General features: G+C 31.2%; 2 protein-coding genes across 2 annotated transcripts in view; one reads left to right on the forward strand and one right to left on the reverse strand.

Annotated features, from left to right (window-relative positions):
• LOC111625789 (piwi-like protein 1) overlaps positions 1-12,463 on the forward strand; it is a 32,631-nt gene extending 20,168 nt beyond the window's left edge. Inside the window, 8 exon segments of the mRNA XM_023369008.1 lie at positions 675-838; positions 911-1,035; positions 1,168-1,351; positions 2,777-2,927; positions 3,273-3,398; positions 9,648-9,671; positions 9,673-9,793; positions 11,981-12,463. Of these exon segments, the coding sequence (XP_023224776.1) occupies positions 675-838; positions 911-1,035; positions 1,168-1,351; positions 2,777-2,927; positions 3,273-3,398; positions 9,648-9,671; positions 9,673-9,793; positions 11,981-12,097 (1,012 nt within the window). The 3' untranslated portion in view covers positions 12,098-12,463.
• Positions 12,464-12,941: 478 nt separating this feature from the next.
• LOC111625806 (cytochrome P450 4C1-like) lies at positions 12,942-17,995 on the reverse strand. The gene is made up of 9 exons (XM_023369037.1): positions 17,807-17,995; positions 17,551-17,741; positions 16,927-16,996; positions 15,598-15,724; positions 15,332-15,529; positions 13,665-13,844; positions 13,538-13,604; positions 13,289-13,468; positions 12,942-13,222 (listed from the first exon to the last, which is right to left on the reverse strand). The coding sequence occupies exons 2-9, from the start codon at positions 17,654-17,656 to the stop codon at positions 13,044-13,046; spliced, it is 1,107 nt and encodes a 368-aa protein (XP_023224805.1). The 5' UTR covers positions 17,657-17,741; positions 17,807-17,995; the 3' UTR covers positions 12,942-13,043.
• Between the last annotated feature and the right edge of the window lie 6,678 nt (positions 17,996-24,673).

The following is a 24,673-nucleotide window of genomic DNA, read 5'->3' on the forward strand; positions in this document are numbered from 1 at the left end:
AAGGTAACATTCCAATAGACAATGCAAAGCTTTTTTTTTTCAGTTTACTGCAGTATTTATTACACAAAATTTAAGTAAAGCTTAACATGCCGATCTTGCCCCGATCTCCCCTACATTAGTTCTTATATGTGCTGGTGGATAGGATCCTCTTAGACATAAATATGGTGGGTGCTTAAATTTCCCTGACCATAAATTTGTTTACACAATTACATTCTCCCAGCCTTATTTTACATTTAACTTCAGCTTGCTTTGGCTTCTGGAAAAAAACTCTAATTGTCAGTGATATCAAATGGAAATACCTATGTTTAATGTATGCTTTAGACATTGTAGTTATATGATTAGTACTCCATTATGCATAGTTGTTGTTACTTGATCTTGATTAGCCACACACAATCATTTAATCTGACAAGGATTTGAACATAGGGTTTCTAGAAAATTACTGATAGACCCATGTATAAAATAATGCCACTTAAAATTTTAAGCTTTGTTTCTATTTGTACTGAGTTTAAAAATTTTTTTCAGTTATAATAACCGTACTTACCGAATTGAGGATATTGATTGGAACAAAGATCCAACTCATACTTTTGAAATGAAAAATGAGATTAATAAATTTTTAATACATTAAAAAAGTATCAACATTATAGTATTTTGAAATAAAAATTTTTTTTTGTTATTTGCAGTAGAGTTATTAATGATGTGAGACCTAACACATATATAAGTGCAATGCGCTCAATATATACTCGTAATCCAGAACTCCAGATAATTGTTGCTTTAGTACCAAATAATAGTAAAGACAGATATGATGCTATTAAGAAATTAGGTTGTGTAGATCTTGGAGGTAAGGAATTTGATTTCTTAAATGAAACTACTTATTTAAATATTACAATTAATTTACATATTTATTTTTTAGTTCCTACACAAGTAATTGTTGCAAGAACTTTATCAAAAAAACAGATGTTGATGTCTGTTGCAACAAAAATAGGAATACAGCTTAATTGTAAATTAGGAGGAGAAGCTTGGGCAGTTGCCATACCGGTAAGGCAAATTTTTTCTACAAAGTGACAATCTAAAATTTTAATTTAAAGATATAACATAATTTAATATGTAAAGTAGTTTACATTAATTTTGGTGTCAAAAAACAATATTAAATTTTTGAAAAAATTTCAGTTGTCTGCTCCACTGATGGTGATTGGATTTGATACATACCATGACTCTAGTCGCAAGGGTCATTCTGTTGGTGGATTTGTAGCCAGTTTGAATAAATCTTTGACTAAATGGTATTCCCAGGTTTCTTTTCATCAGACTGGAGGTTGGCAAGAGTTGTCCGATACTATGAGTGTTCATATGACAAGTAAGTTTTAATTTGTATCGTTAACAAAAAAAAAATTAACTTGTGAAAAGTAAATAAATTTCTTGTTTCTTCAACACATAATACATACATGATTTCAAATGATTGCTATTACAAAATATCATTTTAATCACTATGTTGCCAAAAATTAAAATTAAATGTGCTTAATTTTCTATTATTTTCAGTTTAGTATTTAAATAAATTTAAGAGTGTCAGCTAAGTATCCTTAAATTATTGAAATTATAAAATGAGATGGAATTTATGAAATACAGTAGAACCTCGATTATCCGGATCGCTATTATCCGGATTGTTCAAAATAAACAAAAATTTTACGAATTTGCTGATTTGCACTTGGCGAATTACGACACTGTTTATGTACGTGATGGAATGCATAACAATTTTTGTTTCAACAACGTCTCACCCAGCACAGTGGTCGTAAACTCTTAAATATATTTTGCGTCGTAATAAAAATATAACTTGACATACGTATTTATAAATAATTTATATTCAAATTACATCATTTCTATGACCAAGGGCGGCGTAAGGCTTAGACAACGTGGACCACCGCCTATGCCTTGCGTTGCAAAGGGCCTCATGCCTCGAAGGTTTATGCATTACTTAAAAGCCGCGAACGCGACGAAAAAGTTTTACCCGTCATAAAAGGATAGTTTGTCAAATTTTTATTCATAAAAATGCAGTTGAAACTGCTTTTTATTTTATAAAAGCCGTCTTCTTGCGTCACCAGAGGACCTTTAAACAATATGTAGTCTGTTAGCGCTGGTCAGTAGTAGTCCAAATTCAATAAACATTTGTTTCTTGAAAATTTGATCACGATTTAAATACAGTATTTATTTTTAACATTATCGATATGTCATCGAAAAGAAAACATGTATTATCATTAAAAGACAAATTAAAGTATTTGTTTCGTTATCCGGACTTCCTTCATCCCTAATTAGTCCGGATAATCGAGGTTCTACTGTAATTTGTTTCAATTCAAAGAAATTAGTTTCACAAAACCTTTTACTCTTTTTCTAGCAGTTTTTTAATCCATAAAAGAACAAACATTTTCGGCCCTTTTAAAAAGCCTTCTTCGTGTTCTATAACATTGGAACGTCAGTTAACAACGTTCCAATGTTATAGAACCTGAAAAAGGCCATTTAAAATGGCCGAAAATGTTTGTTCTCTTATGGATTAAGAAACTGCTAGAGAAAGAATGAAATGTTTTGTGAAACTTATTTAAAGAAGTTCTAGCTTTCCGTGCATGGAATTAATTCAAATAATTATTAAAATACAAAATTTAATTGTATTTTCAATTGCAAATATTTCCGGAAAGCTTAAATATTTGTTGTATTGTTGCTGCTGTTCTAATAATGATAATTAAAATAGTTTTTATTAAATACAATTGATTATATTTCTTATTGCCAACAGGAGCTCTGCAACATTTCCACAAATGCAATAGAACATTGCCACAAATTATACTGTTCTACAGAGATGGTTTTTCAGATGGTCAAATAAGATATGTTCTGGATCATGAATTGCAGCAGATACAAAGTGTATTGTCTAAAACTTACAGTTCGCAGTAAGTAGTGTAAATTTTAAAATACTTGTAGCATATAGTTTTCTTTAAAGATACTTATTGAATTAGTAAATTTTAAATTATGATGGGTGAAGTATTAAGATAAAAAATTTAATAAGATTAATAGAGGAAATGTAGTAGTTAAAATTAAAAATATGTAATTGCTTTTCTAAGTTTTTAAGCCATAATTACTAATATTTGATTTCATAAAGGAAATATTTATTAGAAATCTTGTTTTTTTTAAACCAAACTTATTGTTTACAATAATTCTTGATGTACTATTATAGCTGATTTCAAAAGTAAAAGAAATATATTATACTTGAATCAATTAAAATTTTTCAATTTTAGAGTGCGTTTTGCCTTTGTCATCGTAAACAAGCGCATTTCAACCCGCTTCTTCAAAACACACAACAATAGCTTTGCAAATCCTCCTCCTGGAACAGTTGTTGATTCTGAAGTAACACGACCAGGAAGGTAAGAACAAATAAAATGTTGCTTTAAAAATTAAATTGAATTGTATGTAAATTTGTAGTATGAATTATTATTATAATTTTGATTTTTCCTCCCCCTTTCACTCTCAAGCATTTGTGCTTACTGATCAACTGTTATAGTTAGGAGTAAGCTTTATGGTAAAGATTTGTTAAATGAGTACAGCAGTGAATGAAATAAAGATGCAGATTATAAACAAAGCTCTTCCTTTCCAAATATCATGACTAACCTAAAATATTTCATATGAATACATCGATATTATCTAGTTATATACAGTGCTAAATTTTTTTGTCAAGAATGATGGATTATATGATGATTACTAAAATTAGTTATGGGCAAAGCTTAGTGTGTTTAAAATTGCAAGATATATATGTTACTGTGAAAGACCGAAATTAGAGAATGTTGATATTCTCCGGTGAATGTCGACACATACAAAATACGTCGGTGAAAGACCGAATATTTGGTTATATTATTATACATTCGAGCAATCGCCGGTGTATGTCGACAAGCACAGATAAGCTTTGGTGGAGGTCGAAACGACACCTGAGAAACCGATGTCGACGGAGAGGCGACAGTCTGTCGTCAAATTCTTCGCCATTTCCTTCTGCTCAGATTGGTGATACTGTTCTAATACAAGTCCCTGATGTCGACCATGGCCGTACAGATGCTCGAAATGTGTTGGCGGTTGTTGTTGGAATAGAAGACTCCGACTTTTATAAATTAGCAAACAAAAATAGCACCCTCAAGCAGCTTTTTTCTTGTAATAAGTTCGTAATTTGTAAAGAAAAGTTACTTTCCATAGATGAGGTTTCTTCTCAAGAAATATCACTGGAGAAGCAGCTGCAGCTAATTCAAAAGTGGAGGGCGAGGCTATACACGCTGTCATTGCAAAAAGAAGTGTTCCACGAATAAATGCAGTTGTAAAAGCAAGGGACTCTCGTGCAATTCAAAGTGCCATAACAGTTTAAGTTGTTGCAATAATTAAGATTGTACAACGTTAATCACATAATTTATGTGTAAGTTTATTATTGTATTATTTTCTTTAATGATTTAGAATGTGCTGTTTGTTTTAGGTTCAACAGTTTATTTACATGCGCTGTTACTTAAGCTTTTTTTTCTATTTTGACATATTAAAAAGTTGCATTTTTGTCTTAACGTAATAAAAATATTTTTATTCAACACTTGCCATCAGTGCACGCTGAATGTCGACATTTGCCAGTGTAAGTGAGAAATAATGATATTTAGCAAATATTTCGTACATACACGAAACGACTGTGTGAATGCTGACATTCACCGGAGAATGTTGACATTCGCCAGATATCGGTCATTCACAGTAACATATATATATACTGTATTGTACGTACATATGCATGTAAAACTGTCAGATACATGCACATTAAAATGCATGAAATTGTGTATTAAAAGTTCCAGTGATATATACTAAAATTTATATGTTAAGAGTGAATGTATACCAGGGTTTTAATTTTAATAGTAGCTAGTCTGAAATTACAATCTGCACAAAAGAGATACATGTTTTTGATTTTACTGTCATTTAATTTTAGTCACCAGCAATTTGTAAGACCTGTTGCCAGCAATGTGGAAGTTATAGGATGCCATTGGCAGAGCCTGTTTGGTTGATTTCTCAAAAAGAGTGAGCTACTGCCTGAAGAATATCTGGTATAGTTTTAACTGTCTTCCATGCAGTGGTTCTATTATCTTAGAGATTAAGTCAGACACAGGGGCTTAAGTCTGGAGAGTATTGTGAATGATAGAAAACTTTGTGCTATGTACTTGAGTGTTGTCATGCAAGATGATGGATGGGTTCTGCAGAAAGTGTTTGTTTTTCTCTCAAAGCTGGCTGCAGCTCGTCATCCAAAATTATAGTATAATACTACACATTTCAAGTCTGGCCTGGGATACTGCATGCATCAGAATAACATTGCAATCATATACAAGAATAACTGTGTATGGTTTGAAATTTTAACTTTAATGGTGACTTGCAACAATGCTACTTGTTCAAATGCCATTTCAATTGTGGCTTGTATGATCTTGCCCTTGTCTCATTCAGTATAATGATAACAGTTTAATAAAGCCCCCTCCTTCATGCTTATAGCATTGAAAGTAAGTACAAGCAGAGTAATTGATAACATTGCCATTTTTGCATTTCACACTGAAGATATACAGAACCCTTCTTTGCTCTTAATCTGGTGAACCTTGGGTTGGGCCATGGATCACAGACTTCATCTCCATCTTTCCATCACTCCTCTGTTACATTGTTAAATCTTTTTCTGAGGTCTTCAGCTATCTTGTCCATCCACTTCTTCCTTTCATCTTCTCCAATACCAACTTTGGTATTCCATTCTCTTGATGTGTCCAAATCATCTCTCTAATTTAGTCTATTTCCGCAAATTTTCCATTTCTGTTCTTTCCTTTATTTCTTCATTCCTTATCCTGTCTCTCTGGTCCTACTCAGCATGCTCCTGAGGAAGCATGCTGAGTAGGACCAGATGCTTCCTACTCAGGAAGCATCTGGTAGGACCACACACTGAGGAATGTCATTTTTGCTGTCTGGATCTTTGTCTTCTCTTCGTGATGTAGTCCATGCAGTTCCATAAGTCAATACAGTGGGTGATCGGTTAATGCACAGTTCGGACTTTGAACAAATCGGACCCTTTCACAAAATATTTTAATGTTTGGACAACGAACACCTCACAGAACAAACACAAGAAGTGCCATAAAATAACCAATACCGTTTGGTTTTCCCTTGTCTTCAGGTAACAATTCAAAACCTTTTGGAGCACAGTAAATGTTGACCTAAATACCGATCAAATAGTATTCCTCCAAAGTTTGAAACTCTCCCTTGTAATTTCGGCCGTTTATTTTTCTGACAGAAACAATTCTTGTATAGTATTTGCAAGACTGTCAGGCAGGGACTGGTTAATTACTTCTGAAAAATCCTTAAGAAGAGAGAAAAGCAATTTATATTAGACAGATTCTTTAACCACCACAAACAGAAAAACATGACTAATAAAAATGCAAGACTGTGTATATATGTGTTTTTATTATTACATTTATCTACATAGTAAGAAAGTATATATTTTTTATTTTTTGGAGTTTCCAGAACGATTTGATCAAATTCCCATAAAAGCCTATGGTAAATAGATAATCTGTTAACAAACAATTCGGATAGTGAACAAAGTCTTGGAATGGATTATGTTTGTTAACCAATCATCCATTGTATTCAGACAAAGTATAATTGATAAAGAGCTCCTTTACATTTAAGTGGCACTTCTTCCTTTTTCCAGATCAAAGTTCTCATTCTCTGGTAGTAGCCATCAGCTTGCTATATTCTTTTACTTATTTCTTTGTTTAATTTCCATCATTTGATATTTTTGTTTCCATGTATCTAAAGCTGTCAACATTCTCCAGTAAGTCTTCATTCAATTTGAATTTTTCCCTCTCTTTTCCTGAGTACTCCTTCACATCAAAACTGTCTTACTTTTCTCTTGGCTTATCTTCAGTCCTCTTTCCTCTAGCTCCCTGTTCCACATATCTGGTTGATTTTGGACTTTTGTCTCATCAGTACTATGTCATCTGTTGTATGCAACAACTCTGTCTCTTGGTCTAACTCGTGAATTATTTGTGTCAATCTGTTTCTAGTAACGTGGAAATAGCATTTACTTGTTCTTCACTTGCACAGGGATGATCTGGATGATGCTTAACTTTTGTATTTTTTGTGTTCCCTGTTGAAAACGTTTACCTATCTTGCTATTGCTGTATAATGTATATGGTAATGCAGATTCTCCACTAGCTTCTGAATCCTTTTGTGACTCTGTTGTGCAATATAACCTTTGGCACTTCAATCTTTATCCAACTTTGCTGCTCAAATTTCAAGAACATCATGATAGACCTTGCTCCCATTATCACTGTGCAGGCATATGGAGGTGGATGGTAAAGTCCATTTGCTTTGAGGTAAGGTAGGTACAGTAGACCCCTATAACACTGTTGATAATTCTGTTTTATATGAATTCCATGTTGTACAAGTCACTTAGATTTTGCAAATATGTGTGCCAGGCTGTGAACGGCTCATATATTTGTAAAATCTAAGCGACTCGTACAACATGGAATTCATATAAAACGGAATTATCAACACTGTTATAGGGGGTCTACTGTATATAACCATTTGGTCTAGGAGTTTTAGCTGGTTGTGTTTTGTTGGATTATTATCTTACTGTTATGCTTTTAATTTCCAACATATATACTTCTGTCTTCAAGCAAATCTTATTGATGTTTATTACATCACACATTATCCACTCTTATCTAAAAACATGCAACAATTATAGATATGAGGAATTTGAAAATTATGACATCACAAAATGCATTAGAATAATGCTTAGTGTAGAAAGTGTGCAATCAAGTCAATTACGAATTAACGTTCAATAAAAATTTTATAACTTCCTTTGCTACCTAATTAAGTCACAACTGGATTTATTTCTATATACAGTGAAACATTGGGTTAAGAACAAAATTTTGAATACCGTATTTTTTTGGGGTGCCACACAGTAACTCAGTTTCTAAACATACTACTCTGCACAGCTGGCCATCGATGGTCAACTTCCTATGTTAATGAAAGTCTACGGGTCCAACTAATCGGCGACAGGGCTACAGATTAAGAACTTAGTGGTGCCGAGATTGCCTTGTGTCATTAGATGTTTCAATACAAATCATTAATAATATTGTTGTTCAAATTATTTTTCAATGCTCATGGAAGTAAGATCTTTTGCTTTTTGGTACAAGTTGCAATTGAATCTAAATGAAATTAATGAAAAACTGTGTTAATTGTCATTTACATAATGTAAACGACATTCATGAATTTAGGTTTAAAGGTGTTAAACTCAAATTAAATAACAAATTTATTAACACTGAGTAGCCATTTAATTAAAGCTAAAAATAAGTAAAACTCTGGGAGTTTTACTTATTTTCATATCAAAGCCAGAGCCTTTATACTGAAAATAAAATCAATTAATTAATTTAAATTAAAAGTGAAATCAAATCAATTGAAGCACACTATATCTGAAAGTGTAGTTGTTTATTTGCTTACTATGTGCAATGAAATGAAGTGTGGTCTACAAATTACTTCAATCTCAAGTGCTTGTCTCTAAGATAGCCTGGAGTTATATGTCTAACAATTTAAATGTTACAGGTTATTTTGTGCCTGGAAAATAAAAAACATTTTCTGGTCCCGAATAACATCTCAGCCTTCCCATCATTTATTTCCAGCTAAACTTGTTTCACAATAGCTCATGCTATTGCAAAGTTTGAAGGGCTCCGTACAGGAGCCCGATCAAGGACATTGTTATGTAAACAACAAAATATCAATTATTCTTGGGCATAGCAACTATGATGAGCTTTTTCAAAAGTATTCCTCTTGGAATTCAATTAACTTTTGTTTCTGCAAGACTTTGAAGATGTGTAGTAGTATAGTCAGTGCAACTATAGTTGACCTATGTATTGGTTTATTTTTGCATTTTTAAGGAGTGATAGAATCATTTATAAATGCCCAAATATTTTCTTGGGCTTCACTTTGTCTCGAAAAGGGATTGAGTGAGAGTGTTTAATTATATTAGCAGTATTATCTTCAGTTAAATGTTTATATTTATTAAAAATTCTTGATTATAAATTAGGACAATAGGTCTCTTGTTATTAATTTACAAACTATGGCAAACAATAGTCGTGCCAACTATATATCATTTTGAGCCGTTCACATTGCCTTTGACACTTTGACCACTTTGTTCACTGCTGTCGTGGACAGGAAAAGTGTTCTCTGTGGCTTCAACTTTACTACTGGGAATACGAAAAAGTTGCAGGATGACAAACATTAGCTATATGTTGTGTGTGGGAACTGTAAAATTTTTTGTCAAAAACTCAATTGCCGCATTAGTAGTTTCCGTGTGTACATATTTATTTTGTCATAAGCAAATGGCAAACATTTGTTTTACTAGCCATAGTCTCTAAACAAAGGGTGATGTTTATGTATAATTTTTTAAATATATATATGCTGTACTAGTAACTTCCTGACAACGGTCAAAATCAGAAAATTATTAGTACTATACCGTTGACAAGAAAAAAATCAAATGTTTTGCCTCGCTCTCATAGTTTGTATTTTTTTATTTAAATAACATTTTTATAATGTTAAAACAATGAATTATCTGTAATGTTTAACTTTTTTTTTAGATACGATTTCTTCTTGGTATCACAGTGTTCGACAAGGGACGGTCTCTCCAACACAATATAACGTCATATTTGACACTAGCGGTTTGTCTCCCGAACACATTCAAAGACTGACCTATAAACTAACTCATTTGTATTTCAATTGGCCAGTAAGTAATGTTTTATACCGCACGTTACATATTTTAATAATTTTTAACACGTTACTTAGAATTACAACTTGAAAAAATTTGGATAAATAAGCAAAACAGCCAGAATTAGCAAAGCAAAATTTGATTTTGATTAAATTTGAATATACCTTAAATGTTACTAAAAGCGATATTTATTTCATTGTGATTTTGCTGCATCATAAATTCTCCCTTCAATACGAGAACAGTTTAGGAGTTAAAATCATTTCCATTTGCTGATTTTTTTGAAATACTATTAAAATATTGTATTTTTTTGAAATCTTAATATGCAGTGTTGGGCAATAAAAAAGAGGGGAAAGGAAAGCTTTCTCTTTGGATACTAAAATGTAAAATTTTTAGATTAAACTTCCTACAGGAAAATTTTTTATAAGTAAGCATTTTTACTTTCCTGGCTGTTTTATATATAACAGAAGAAAAGTATGGCAATCGGGCATAAAATGACCATTTTAGATTTTTACACTTTTTAACTTAGGACATCGAAAAACATCGAAATGAAAAAAAAATTGGGGGTAATTTATATACGGGCGAATGTTAGTTTGTGGGTGGGGGCACAATTTTGTTTACCCTGTTTGAAGCTTAAATTAATAAGCCCTTTTTTTATCGGAACTTTCTCTAATTTTACAGGGAGGTTTGTTTATTAGGGAATTGATGCTATTAAATATGTTTTGGGAAAGTCGAGCAACTCCTTTCATCAAACAATAAACCAGCAAGAGAACCATTAAGAAGAGCGAAGTTACTATTAGAAAATGTTTTGTTTCTCACACAAAATTAAGTACTAAGTTGTTACCACAAATAAAATATATTTTAAAAACAAATGCCACCAATAACGTAGAAAATAACTGTCAAGAAAGAATACCAGTATACGGAAATGCCATAGTCAGATTAACAGTTGGGACCGATTGCATCTGCTCGGTTGAACAAAATTTGCAAATTTTTTGCAAGTAAATGTTGGCTAGTGAGATTTCTTTAAAGTTATCCACTTTGTAATATAGAGATTAAAGGTATAATTGTATCTACAGGTGAGCCGCTGCCAAAGAATTTGCTTTAAAATTTAAGTGATGGAGTTTGGAATGGAAACAAAACTAGTCTTTCTTTTCTTTTTTCTTCTGAAAATGCCAGCTAGAATCAATGTAGCAAAATCACTGAAAATCGTTAGGGGATGGAAGGTGTCCGAGTACACCGCTAGTTTTTTAAATGGCAAACAAAAATGCCCGAGTGAGAACCAAAATTTTTACCAATTAGTTTGATAAATGTTTTATTTCCAACATGAGATGTTTTTCCTTTCTAATTAAACTCAACCGATCGAGTTCTATTGTTAGTCTTCTGGTCATCCAAATGCGCAAGGATTTTGATTTTGCTTTTGCACGATTTCCTCAAGTGCGCGAGGCCAGACAGAGAAGCCTAAGCTTAAAGGAGGATGCACACACGCGACATTGCAACGAAAAGCAGTGTGACACGCAAGCATTCAGTATTTAAGATGGTGAACGATACCGACACTGCCCTTATCCACGTGTTTATAAATTTTTTTGTACGGCTCGCTTTATTTAGCTAGAAAATTTTGGATTAAAGACATTTTCTTGGATGGAGAAAGAACTGGTGTACAAAATACGCTTATCCTCTTTATTCCGATTGTGGTTATCTCGCTTAACCGCGTCCAACTTTTCGCCATTAAAACCACGTGATTGTATTTTCTCACGCCACTACCGGACGAATTGTTATTGGCCGCAAAAGACAGAATTCAACCAACTTCTGCCACGAAAAAAGTGACGTCGTTCTGCCGCGTGTGTGCATCCGGGTTAATGATTCGTGTTTAATGTTAAAGAATGTGCAATTTTTACGTAATTTGACATTTAAAATACTTTACCTTTTTGTTCTTTTTCATTTGGAATATTCTGTTGCTTCGTTAGCTTCCAAAGTCTCTCGTTTAAGAACCTTGAACAAAACAATTTAATATAATATCGTTGAAATTTGTAAACGATTATCCACTTTTAACAAAGATCAATTATGAATTTTGTGAGTAAATTGCTGCCACAGTTTTATGTAAGTGGATAATCAAATTACAAGTAGATTATATTAAGCTTTTATAAAATTGTTAAAAATTTATATATTTTTTTAAAAAAATATGTACTTAACATACCTTTATTTTTATAGGGAACAATCAGAGTTCCGGCTCCTTGCCGATACGCGCATAAGCTGGCCTTCCTTTCGGGGCAGTCGCTTCATAAGGATCACGCCGAACAGTTGGCAGATACATTGTTTTACTTGTGAACATTTTTTATCTGTTTTAACACAATCCTATGCTTATATGCCTATATATGACTTATATGTTTAACTTAAGCAAAGATAAAGATAATAACATTCTTTACATCTTTTTGCAAATACTATTTTTTTATAATCAAGACATTTCATTCCGTAAATCCATATAAAAGATTTGAAAACAAAAGCATGTTACCTGCTTTGATTTTTGCTTCAGTGTTTTCATTTTTGTTTTTACTGTGGCTTATAGATTTCAAGTAGAATAAATCACATCTATTTGTACATTTGAAGTTTTGTACTTGTAATTCTGTGCCAAGAATTGTATTTCATTTACGAAATACAATTTTTATCCTGTAATAAATAATAACGTGTTATATTTTGGACCTTTTTCTTTGGCAATTGTATACATTTTATATGAAAACCGAGTAGTCTTTATCGAACTGTCTGCCATATAATCATAGTATTTCTCTTAATAAGAGGTAAATATTAATTAAGTAGTCAAAAATTTTAAATAGTTTTATTAAATTTGGATTCGTATAATTTTCGTTCTGTAGCATATCAGAAAAATACTAAAATAAAATAGAAAATATTTTGTATCCAACATATCATTTTAACTGAATCATCTATGTTCGGAACATTTTAAGTAATACAGGTAAATTCGAACAACAGATCGTTAACAACAGTTTAATTTGCGTAAACTTAAATGTGAGAAATTATCAATGTGATAAATAAATAAAATACAATAAACAGTGAAAATTAGTATTACTGTAAACCAAATTGAATAAAAATAATCACAATACATTTTACTCTCATACTTTTTATTTATAAAAATAAGAATTACAATTTACGAGTAAAATTCAAATTCTTTGGATACAGTTTTTAAATGCACTCATCTAGATTATATGATATAGATCTATGTTTATATATATTTGTAATAAAAATTACCCCAACGTTCAGGTTATTTTATATCATACAACATACATCTTTTTTCTACATACATTCTTATACCTGATATTGGGGTCAATATAACATCCCATGAAGTAATAATTTTATCCTGACAATCCAAAGAGTAAACTTTAAAATTACGAAGAAGATTTGCCAAAACCATTTTCATTTTAATCATGGCGAGTTTATTTCCTGTAAATTCGAATAATTTTAATAAAATCATTTTATTGTTTTTGTAATTATTCACTAATCACTTACCGAGACAATTTCGTGGACCGGCGGAAAATGCCAGAAATGCATAAGGATGAAGATTTTTATAGTTTTCAGGTAAGAAACGGTCAGGATCAAACACTTCGGGATTTTCGTAAACAGAAGGATTATGATGGATGCCATAGATACTGATGACAAGAGTCGAATTTGCAGACAACACGTAATTACCTGTTTGAATGACAACAATTTGATACTTAAAGTTAATAGAAAAGCAAATTAGAATTTTTCAAAAATTACCTATTTTCATTTTTGAAGGATTTTTTCTTGCAATAAAAGGAGCGGGAGGATAGATTCTCATCGACTCCTGAAAATTGTAACATATAAAACTAATCTTTAGGTGTACTTAAAAAAATTAAGAAGTTACCTTAATTACGCATTCTAAGTACGTCATTTTCGTCAAGTCATCGATAGTAATATCATCATCGCTATTCATATCATTTTTGAAAATTTCTTGCAATTCTAGATATACCTTCTCTTGTATTTCGTGGAATCTTCCCAGGAAATAAAGAGTCCATGATATAGCGTGGGCGGTTGTATCGTAACCCTGATATTAAAATACGTTGAAAAGACATGTAAAATTGCTTTCTATATAATTTACATTTGCAGTAAAATAAATACTGTGTAATAAACAGATAAAATTAGGATATGACATGCGTGAATGCCGCGCTACTTCCATATTCATATCATACAACTTGAAATGCTATATATGTACGGCTTTGCAAACTTTATAATCCACAACTACATTTCTTGAAGCAAGCAGTTCACATAATTCTTCGTAATATTTACGATAAAATATCAGTAATCTGATTTCGAAAGTTTTCGGTACAGTACATAGCAGCATAGATGAAAATTCGACGTAAATTGAGAAAGATTACAAAAAAAAATTATTAAAATTTATAAATAATTCATTATAACAATTCTGTTTATAATTTTAACACGGTTAACAGAATAGAATGCTATAGATGTACGGCTTTTCAAACGAATGAAACTAAATTCTTTAATACTAAAAATTCTTTTTTCTCTTATTTGGTATTATTAGATTATTTCTATGAACAACATGTCTTCGATCGATGGAAAATTAACGTTAAATTGTCCACAAACTGTGTAATTAGTCGAAAGAAAAAGCTAAAAGCATCGTCCAGTTCGAGTTGTCTTGACTTACCACAACCCTTAAATGTCGTAATGTAACAACGTATATTTACGACATTTTCGGTTATTCTGTAATTATGGACTTGAATTATTTCGGATTACAAAATATTTCGGTCATCATTTCAGACATTACTTGCTTTGAATACTTTCAATTGTGTTTATAAAATGAATTTGATTAATTAATACTCGAAAAGATAATTTGATAACAGAGAATAACCCACAGAACCGAGTCACAAATTTACAAACTACTATTTTACATAATCATTAGAGAAACTGAAATCGATATGTAGTCCAAAAAGTAAGGTACGACTATCCTTTTCCACCCGAATTTCGTTTTTTAATAATGCATAATAATCATAATAATAATGTTTAAAAATAAGTAGATACAGATTTTTAATTTTTCAAAATTATATCTTTCCTGCGTGTATATAAATACACAAAATATACAGTAATTAATAAATCTTTTGTTTTGTATCAAAAATTTTTTCTGTGAGATTTCACACTAAAAATATAAAAGTAAAAAAGTTAAATTTCAAAACTATAGAATTTTAAATGTTAAAAAATTATAAATTAATCCGAAATGACAAATATTATTTACTATAATAAATAATTATGAATGAAATGTAATGATTTCACAAACATCTTAAATTAAATAGAATTTCCAATTACAAGAAAGTAATTATGATTATTTTTAAAATAGGTTTTACGTTATACTTCAATTATAATTTATGTCGCCAAGTTAATTTTTTGCGGAATTACTTATATTTCAATACATTGTTTAGAAAAACATTACTTTGGAATAATGAAAATAGTATCATTGAAATATATGCGTGCACGATTATATAATTATTTCCGATTATACTTTTAATAAATTCTGCCTACCGCGAAAATAGCGCCTTCCATGTCTCTGATAATGTCTTTTTCTGACATTAAACCTTGTTTGACATGCAGATCCAACAGGGAATCGATAATACGCTGTTTTGTTTTGATCTTTGGTTCTTCTTCATTACGTGTTTCTTTTTCTAAGGAATGTTGCTGCCGCATTTTTTTCACGAAGTTTTCTTTTTTTCTCTTGAACACCTAGGCATTAAATTAAATCGTTAATTACTTAAATCAAAACAAAACTTCTATTAGCAAGTTGAGTTTACCTTTTCGTCGAAACGATGAATTATTTCAATGTCAGTCTTGTAATTTTTTCCCATTTTACTCATGAAGAAAATTGGGGAAAGCCAGTACATTGGATTTACTAACCATGCGGGAAAAGTTTTCAGAATTCTAAATTTTAATATAAATTATTTTTATATCAAAAGTTAATTAATGTAAATTTAATTCTTGGATAAGAAATAAAGTACTGTCAACTATTAAATTTACATAAAATTTAACATTATAAGTAGTAATAATTTAGGCCATACTGCGCACAAAATTAATTTTCAAATAAAAATTGATTAGCACTGATCACAAATTTGAGTTAAATTAATTTTATTTTAACAATAAGTTTAATATACTTTTTTTAATTAGTAAATTTATTATAAAATTAAATTGTACTAATTTGTAATAATAATTTTAAGCAGTAATCACAAATGTTAATGAAATTAATTATCAAATGTTTTTAACAATATTACAAATTAATTTAATTCAAATTTGTGATCAGTACCAATCAATTTTTATTTAGAAAATTAATTTAGTGATCAGTGTGGGCTAAACATTTTATTACTGTAATATACCTCATGTGAAAAACATTACAGAAATTTCTGAAATTGCAATAATTTAAAATAAATAAAATTTAATTTAAAATCATAAATTTCTGTAAAAGTTTTTCTTGTTTATGTCTTTAAAAAATGCAAAAATGGAAATTTTGTAATTATTTCATATCGTAATTAATTTATTTTTGAGTAATGTTAGAAATAAGTTGATAGACTGTATATTTTTATATTGTGATTAAAAGTTTAAACGTTATGTTTTCGCTATCATAAAGACTTTTCCTATAGTACTGAGGCAACTGGAGAAAGACACAAAGATGGATGAATAGTAGTAATTTATTGCGATAACGATATGCTTTGCGGAAAGTTGACCTGTCAAACTTTTGTCGTTCAACTTACAAATTGTCTCTCCTGTGTACGAAATACGTGAAGTTTACGTTTAAAACATTATAGCTGATAAGTAAATTAATTTGAAAATCTATCATACGTACTGTACTTAATGAACACGTTGTATTCGTTTAGAATCTCGATACTTCTCTCTATCCATTGTTCTAACAACTTTTGATTACCATCAGCACGTATAGCAAACACACTTCATTTATAATATACAAACTTATAATATTCGGTTAATTGATAAACAATGAAAATTTGGATTATTTCGTATTGTTTCTACCGACATTAACACGAACATTACAAAACTTTCATCAGATAAAAAGTGACATTATATTATTTAACATAGATAATGAAGAAATATATCTGGAACGAAATTTTCCTTACCTGTGTATTGCAGACACATATTCTTGATCGTTCGTAGTCTGAGAATGTAGAGAAACTCCTACTGCTATGTCTACACAGAAATAATTTGATATTTATATTTTTTAGATAAATAAATATACTCCGTTTGAAAATAATGTTCGTTTTCGTGAACGTTTTCAGAACAGAGTACTTTTACTAAAAGAAAACAGTACTAAACGAAACAAAAAATAATTCGTGTAGTCGTGAAAAATTGGTTATACTCAGCTATAGTTTTAACTACTGTCGCTAGAAAAAGACAGTGTTAATAAAAACGGTAGTCACATAAAAAAAGTAAGTCATCCTGTGTGTTAAAATTTTACACGACTAAGACCGTAATTACCGGGAAACACGTAAGTGTTAGAAAAAGAAAACTTTTTAAATTTTTGCCTTTGTTCATTGTTAATTTCGATAAAAAAAATGTTCAGTAGCTTACTTTTTTTTGCAGTGACATATATATGTATATATACTATTTTTTAAAATTCATTTCATACTTTTTCGACGTAATGAGCAATAAGTATGCAAAATAAATATTTTATTTAATGTTTACGTATTACCAAATTGTTATTTATAATTCCTTATTAAATATTTATCATTAGAGAGTAATACCTGCAATTATATCGAGAGTGCAATATTTCATCCATTCCAAAATATCGAATATTTCATTCTCTTGCAATTGTTTGAGTTTTTCGACTAAGACGTTTGAATGCTCCATAAATACATTTTGATCATCTTTCAGTTTCCAAACCTGTACATGTGGAGCTAAATATTTTCTTCTTTTTCTCCAATTATCGTCAGAACTTTAATTAAATTCAGAAAAATGTAAATAACGATACTTAAAAAAATATATCAAATAATGTATTACCTGTACAGAAGACTGTTGTCTCCGAGAAGTGGCTTGAAGAAATCATACGTAGAATCCTTATTGATTAAACTGTTGCTTCTTAACACTTCCTACAAAACGTAATACTGTATACATATACAAATACTTAACACCTTATTCTTGCCGAGAAATATAATTTATTTGAAACAAACTAACGTTTTCAGCCTGATTCACAGGCCATCTTCAGGTTTAGAATACATTTGAATTAAAATTCCATCAATGGAATACAAAATTCAAATTCAAAATTAAATAAGGTACAATTAAAATAAAATATTAAATAACCAACATAAAACAAAAATATAAATATAAAAAACAAAAATATATAAAAAATGCAACAAATGAATATATAAGTATTAATGAATGCAATTACTAAGACATTCAATAAAACTACTATATTGATTGGTTAGAGCCCTTATTAAACTTCTTAACCATAAACTTCCATGCAGAGGGAAGACTTTCTGCGTCCCTCGCATTTAGACAGCCTTCTTGCAATCTACTCCTATAAATCTGCAACTTTTCCGCTGTCAACGCCAAAGATGGAGAAGATAAAGGATTTATGATGGTCGCCTCATTCCATTTGACTATAGCTCCTGGTGCTTGTGCCATTTGGGACAAAATTGTTGCATTAGACCCCTTTCTGATATTATAACTATGTTCCTTGATTCTAAGCCCTAAACTTCTAGTGGTTACTCCAATGTAGTCTTTTTTAACGCCCAATTGCATGTTCTCATACGGAATTTTATAAACCCCTGCTTTCTCTTCTGACCTTATATCATCTTTATCATTCCTGAGGATNAATAAAAATAGCAGTTACACAAAAAGGAAGTCTTCTAGTGTGTTAGAATTTTACAGGACTAAGTCCGTAATTACCGAGAAACGTGTAAGTGGTAAAAAAAACTGTTTGAATTTCTGCCGTTGTTCATTGTTAACTTCGTTAAGGGAAGTTCAGTAGCTCATTTTTCTTGCAGTGATATATATGTATATATTTTATTTTTTTTGTTTTAAATTCGTTTCATACTTTTTCTACGTGTTAAGCAACAAGTACAAACAATGAATGTTTTATTTAATTTTTACGTGTGAACAAATTGATATTTATAATTCTTAGTTAAATATTTTATATTAGAAAGCAATACCTGCGATTATATCGAGAGTGCAATATTTCATCCATTCCAGAATATCGAATATTTCATTCTTCTGCAATTGTTTCAGTTTTTCCACTAAGACGTTTGAATGCTTCATAAGTATATTTTGATTATTTTTCAGATTCCAGAGATGATAATGTGGAGCTAAATATTTTCTTCTTCTTCTCCAATTGTCGTCAGAACTTTATTTAATTAAATTTAGAAAAGTGTAAACAACAATATTTGAACTAAATATCAAATAACGTATTACCTGTACAGAATATTGTTGTCTCCGAGAAGTGGCTTCAAGAAATCATAAGTAGAATCCTTATTGATTAAACTGTTGCTTTTTAACACTTCCTACAAAACGTAAAACTGTATATTTACATTTGTAATGAATATGTTACATAACTAGATATGTTTGATTACCTTTGCAGATTCTGGATGAAACAAACAAATAAATTTATAGCCAAATATGTTCATACAGGCAGCTTTCTCGTTTGGATATACCGTAGAAACTGCAGTGAATAAATTTAAAGTAACTGGAAAGATAGAAAAATATTTACGCATTTATAAACGGTTAAATTTGCCAATAAAATATTATTGACATACATATCCCGATGAATGAATTGTGGTATCGCTTGTCACGTTGAGAAAATACAATGTTCCACAAAACTGGTAAAAAGGACACGGACGGAAGATTCATTTTTAACTCCTGGCCGTTGCCTTTATTTTCGGAAAAATTAGTGTCTGTTATAAAAATAAATAAAAAGATTATAACGAGAAATTATTTATTGTGATATCGTCAGAATAACGAGCAACAATTTTTTATCATATTTTTAATTTATTTAATTTACAATATATGTGCTCGACTCAAATTAGTGGTTGCTTGTCCCATTAGTGGTACATCATACTATTTCTCTACCAACAAAATCGTACCCGTCCTTTAATACCTTTCAAGAGAAAATATTTGAATTGGAATAATGAGACTTACGCTTTTCATCGAAAGTTCGTTTATGGTTAGTCAGTGCCGAAAGTGCAGAAGATGTCCACGGCTTCTCTCGATCTTCGTATATTTCACTTCGTTTTTGAAATTAAGGAATAACAGTCAAACAGTCAATCGACAGTAGGAATTTATAGGCCTACAGTTATTTCGAATTGTAGCTCAATAACTGTGTATCGTATATTATAAAAGTATTTTGTTTTTATTTTGTTATATTCGATTTATTCATACAAGCAACAAATATATTGTACAGCAATCGTACAAATAAATTTCGTTAACCGCGTTAGAATACGCAAAATGTATATTCTGGAATAATAATTGGATATATATTGTAAAAAATATTTTTATTGCAAAATTCTGTTTGCTTGTATTGTAAACACTGCAGTAAACTATGAGCATTTTGTTTCTGATTGAAGCGCAGCAACGGCCTGCGAACCCGTTTTACATCATAACTAATGTAAAAAATTTAAGCGACTTGTCACTCTGCAAAAGTAGTATCTTTTTACCTTTGTTCTAAAATTGCTGTATACATGATTAACTTTTCGAGAAAAATGTAGTTTCACCTTATTTCGAACATGCCTCAACGCCTGCGATTACGTTATTGTTATTTGCGTTATTACAAAGCCAAATTTTTCCTTTTACTTAACTTTGAGGAAGGCATTCAACATCCTATATGTACCGGTCAAAGTTGAATTAGAAACTTGAGAACTCGTCATTTTAAAAATTCTATTAATATGAAAATTTTCGTTAGAATCATTTACTTATCGCAACGTGTTTCTGCATTTTTTAATTTGAGTGGCCGCCACAAGAATGCGTGCCCGTTTCATTTTCGTACGAATATGATATTTCATATAATAACAACATGCATGGCTTCACGGTAATATATTAAGAGTCTAAATATTAAATATTTCGTTACATAAACACTGTAATGTAAATGAAAGAAAAAATTAGAATACAAAAGTTTTTTAAACTGGCAAATTGCCCTAGATTTATGTTGTAGTTTGAATGCTCGGATTTGTACAATTTAAAATCCCTATAATTTTTTATCACTTCATTTAAGTCAAATGCGCATAATAGTAATATTAGAAAAAAGATAAAAAATAAAAATCAATTAACTAACAAGTAAGTTACACTATTCATTAAACTGTATCCACATGTTCGGTATTCGGCAAAGTATTTGTCCAAGTGTTGATTATTTGTTCAGCATACACGTACTGTACATACATACGAGTAACTGCCGATTATCTTCTTAGAATAAAAAATGTTCGTACGAGATCTATAAAATCGACAATTATCAAGCAATAATTTGCGCTGCTACTTGCACTTATGAGCATTTCATATCTGTCAATGGAATATAAAAAATAAGAATATAAAAAATACTTTTACATAGACAAGTGTCGGACGCATTGCAGTTACTAAAAGAAAATCGTAAATAAAGCAATAGAAATTCAAACCGAACGTTAAAACTCAAGCAACCAGTTGCTTAACTTTCCCAGCAACATTAATAACTGCGTTTGGCGCCATCTGTTATGATATGTTATATTTTAAAAACGGTTTTATTTCTTAATTATAAATAATATAAAATGAATAATATTAAACTTAATTAAGTATAACTTAATGAAGACTTTATTAGTTATTACAATTTACAATTTTTTCATAAAATTTATCTTTACTGTTAAAATTGAGCGTTTTTCAATTTTATAATAATTAATAATAGAAATATATTCTTTAAATCTCATAACCAATGAAGCCACACACATTTTGTCAGTAGTATAATTAAAGATATAAAATGATTTTTTAAAATAAAATCTATTAACAGTCGGTAAGGTTTCGTAATTTGCCGCTGGACTTTTTATAATGCCAAATATTATTGCTTAATTACAAAATTCATTAGTTGTGTTATTAATGTAGTAAAAATTGCGGCAATATTGCTGTTAATAAAGATTTCGTCGATTTTTACACAATTCTTCAGTTATTTAAAGCTTAAGTAACACGTTTATCATGTACAAATATAAATAATCTGGCATAGCTGACAAAATAAACTGATGTGCTTCTTAGAACCACAATTACATGAAACAATCTCAAGAAAGTATGAATATAAAAAAGTGGGCCAATTGACAGAATGCAGGCATATTGTGCTAAGACTGTGCGAATTATTCAGAAGCCCACGAGTTTAACATGAAAGACTCACGACCGACACAAATTTATTGTTCAGGTGACGTTAATTAAAGGATTTTGTGATACTGTACTATTAGAAAAGAGAATAGAACGTAAGATGACTGCTTTTATTCTAGTATGGCTACGACTCAAAAAACCAAACAAGATTTACAAACAAAAAAAACCACCTGTAAATATTTGGAACATGATTTTCCACAAACGTTGTATTAATAAGAAAATTGACTGGTGTAATATTAAGTGAAATTGAGAGTATTAATCAAAGTATCCATAACAAGAATAAACGAGAAGTACCGGCACTCGAAAGCTGTAATTTGAATTATCAGAATCCAACCTTTATACCTGTATTTATCTATTATTTAATATGCTTTTGTATTGAACAGAGTAAACGTGCATAACACGACCGACAAAAATTCGTTTTAAGTCATTGTAAGGATCCGAAGCTAAGGATTATAAGATTATAAAACGTCACTTTACGTGGTAGACGATCGACCAATGAAATGTTAATATTTAAACATTGGGCTTATAATTTTATAAATTTCTGCTATTTTAAAATAAAACTTTCAAAGGGACCACAAAAGAGATGATCGGTTGTCCAAAGAACTTTTAAGCGTACGCAGACATTTTCTAGATTTTCCGCTAGCTTGGTGTCACGAAAATCGCTCTCGTTGTAAATCAAGTCGAAATTGCAGAATTTGGAATTGCAAAAACGATGCAAAGAATTTATTTAAAGTTCAGCATTTCTGTACTGCTCATCGCGGACACTAACAAGGAAACTGTCGGAGTGTCTTCTAATAAATTTTAATAAAATTTAGTTAATAGTTACGTTAAAAGTATACAAACTCTCTATTAAATTTGTAGTCTTTACTAAAAGTATTAATCAGGATTAATAGCTATCAAATGTCGTACTATTTTATAGTAGTTTAAAACAAATATGCAAATTTTTAGTAGTGAAAGGGTCGCGGAGGAAGACGGCGATACAGTAATACCTCGATTTTCTTTCACTTTGGTTTTCGTCGGCGTGCCACATGATCTCGTTGATAATTTTGCGAAAACAAAGAGCGACCCATGCGTTTTTCTGTTCACAGGTCTTAGTGGCGTTATTTCTTGCTGTATGGGCATTACTCCGCGCGTCTAGCAAAACAATTCCATTGCTTCACTTCTTTTTAGTTCCATCGTGGGACCAAAGAAAGTTTCCAGAGCCAGCAGCCCTTCGAAGAAAACCAGGAACACAATCGAGTTGAAGGAAATCATTAAAAAATACGAGAGCGGCATTTAGATTGCTGAAATCGTCCGCATATACTGTACGGGAAGTCGCCATCCACGATAAGTTTCGTTGTGGCGAAAAAGGAAGCAAGAAGGAGGCTAATTTAGTGTGAGGACCCGAACAGGGGTCGACTGAGAGGTCCGAATTATGGGTGTCGATTTAAAATAAAGAGCTCCTTTTCAGACGCTAAGGAAACGGATTAGGTGTCTCGATTGAACAATGCAATTTTTTTTTTTTCGTAAATTTGTTAAACAATGGAAACGGATAAATTCGAGGAAAACGCGACGAGAGAGAGGAATCATATTCAGTCGCAACGTTGACCTCTCCCGCGCCCTTCATTAGGTTTCGAATTGTCACCAGGTGACTATGAGAGACCAATGGAGAGGCGACGACGGTTAAGAAATCTATAAAACCGTGCGACTCAAGGGACAAAGGTTCTTGGTTCTTGGTGCTCCTCTCCAGGATTTTTGTGATCCTACTTATCAACAGCGACCGATTCGTCAACTCCTGTGACTTACTGTCGCTCTCCCGTGACGTCTTGATTTGCACAGATTTGCCTTTCACCAGAGACTTTCGCCGAAGCTGTGCCGCAAGCCCCGGGGCCGTCGATCTCAACGTACGACATCGAAGGACCAAACGGAGAAAGTCGGACCCTTGAAGGAACTTTTAATTTGCTCCCCGAGCTGTGTTACGTTGAAAATTTGAAGAACATTGTAAGAATTTTTTGTAATATAATAAACGGGTTAAAGATGGTAAACCTGTCTCAGAAAGTCATTCTGCGCCCATAAGACGGAAGCAACCGCTTGGCTGTCGAAAAACCTCACTCTAATCGGCTGACCTCACAGTAGCGAAAGACGTAAATGTGCCAACGAAACAGAGACCGCAAACGTTTGAAGATGCCGAACAATTATTATTAATTTCGATCAATCAAAAACAGTTAGATGGCGATTCTGTTTCATAATCTCTCCGTAGCGTGGCGCTAGACAGCGGAAAATAGTTCGGCTGCCCGATGACGTTTTACGTAATTATAAGAGTTTTTTACCGGTTTTTTACGGATACCGGCACAATTTTTTCGCAGTTTTATAGGAATCGTAATTATGGGGAACAGTTTTATAGGGGGGGTCTACTGTACTAGGATCAGATTTCCACAGAAATTTATTTCTGTAGACATTTCCCATAGGCAGATTGAATATGTGTTGCATTGCATTATTCTGTCAATCTAATTTAATTGATTCTCCTTTCGCAAAACTTATGAATTTTTTTCACAGAGGAGTGTAAGATTT

Source organism: Centruroides sculpturatus, unplaced genomic scaffold, assembly GCF_000671375.1.
Source record: "Centruroides sculpturatus isolate CEXI.00-Female unplaced genomic scaffold, Cexi_2.0 scaffold355, whole genome shotgun sequence".
Classification (NCBI taxonomy): Eukaryota; Metazoa; Arthropoda; class Arachnida; order Scorpiones; family Buthidae; genus Centruroides; species Centruroides sculpturatus.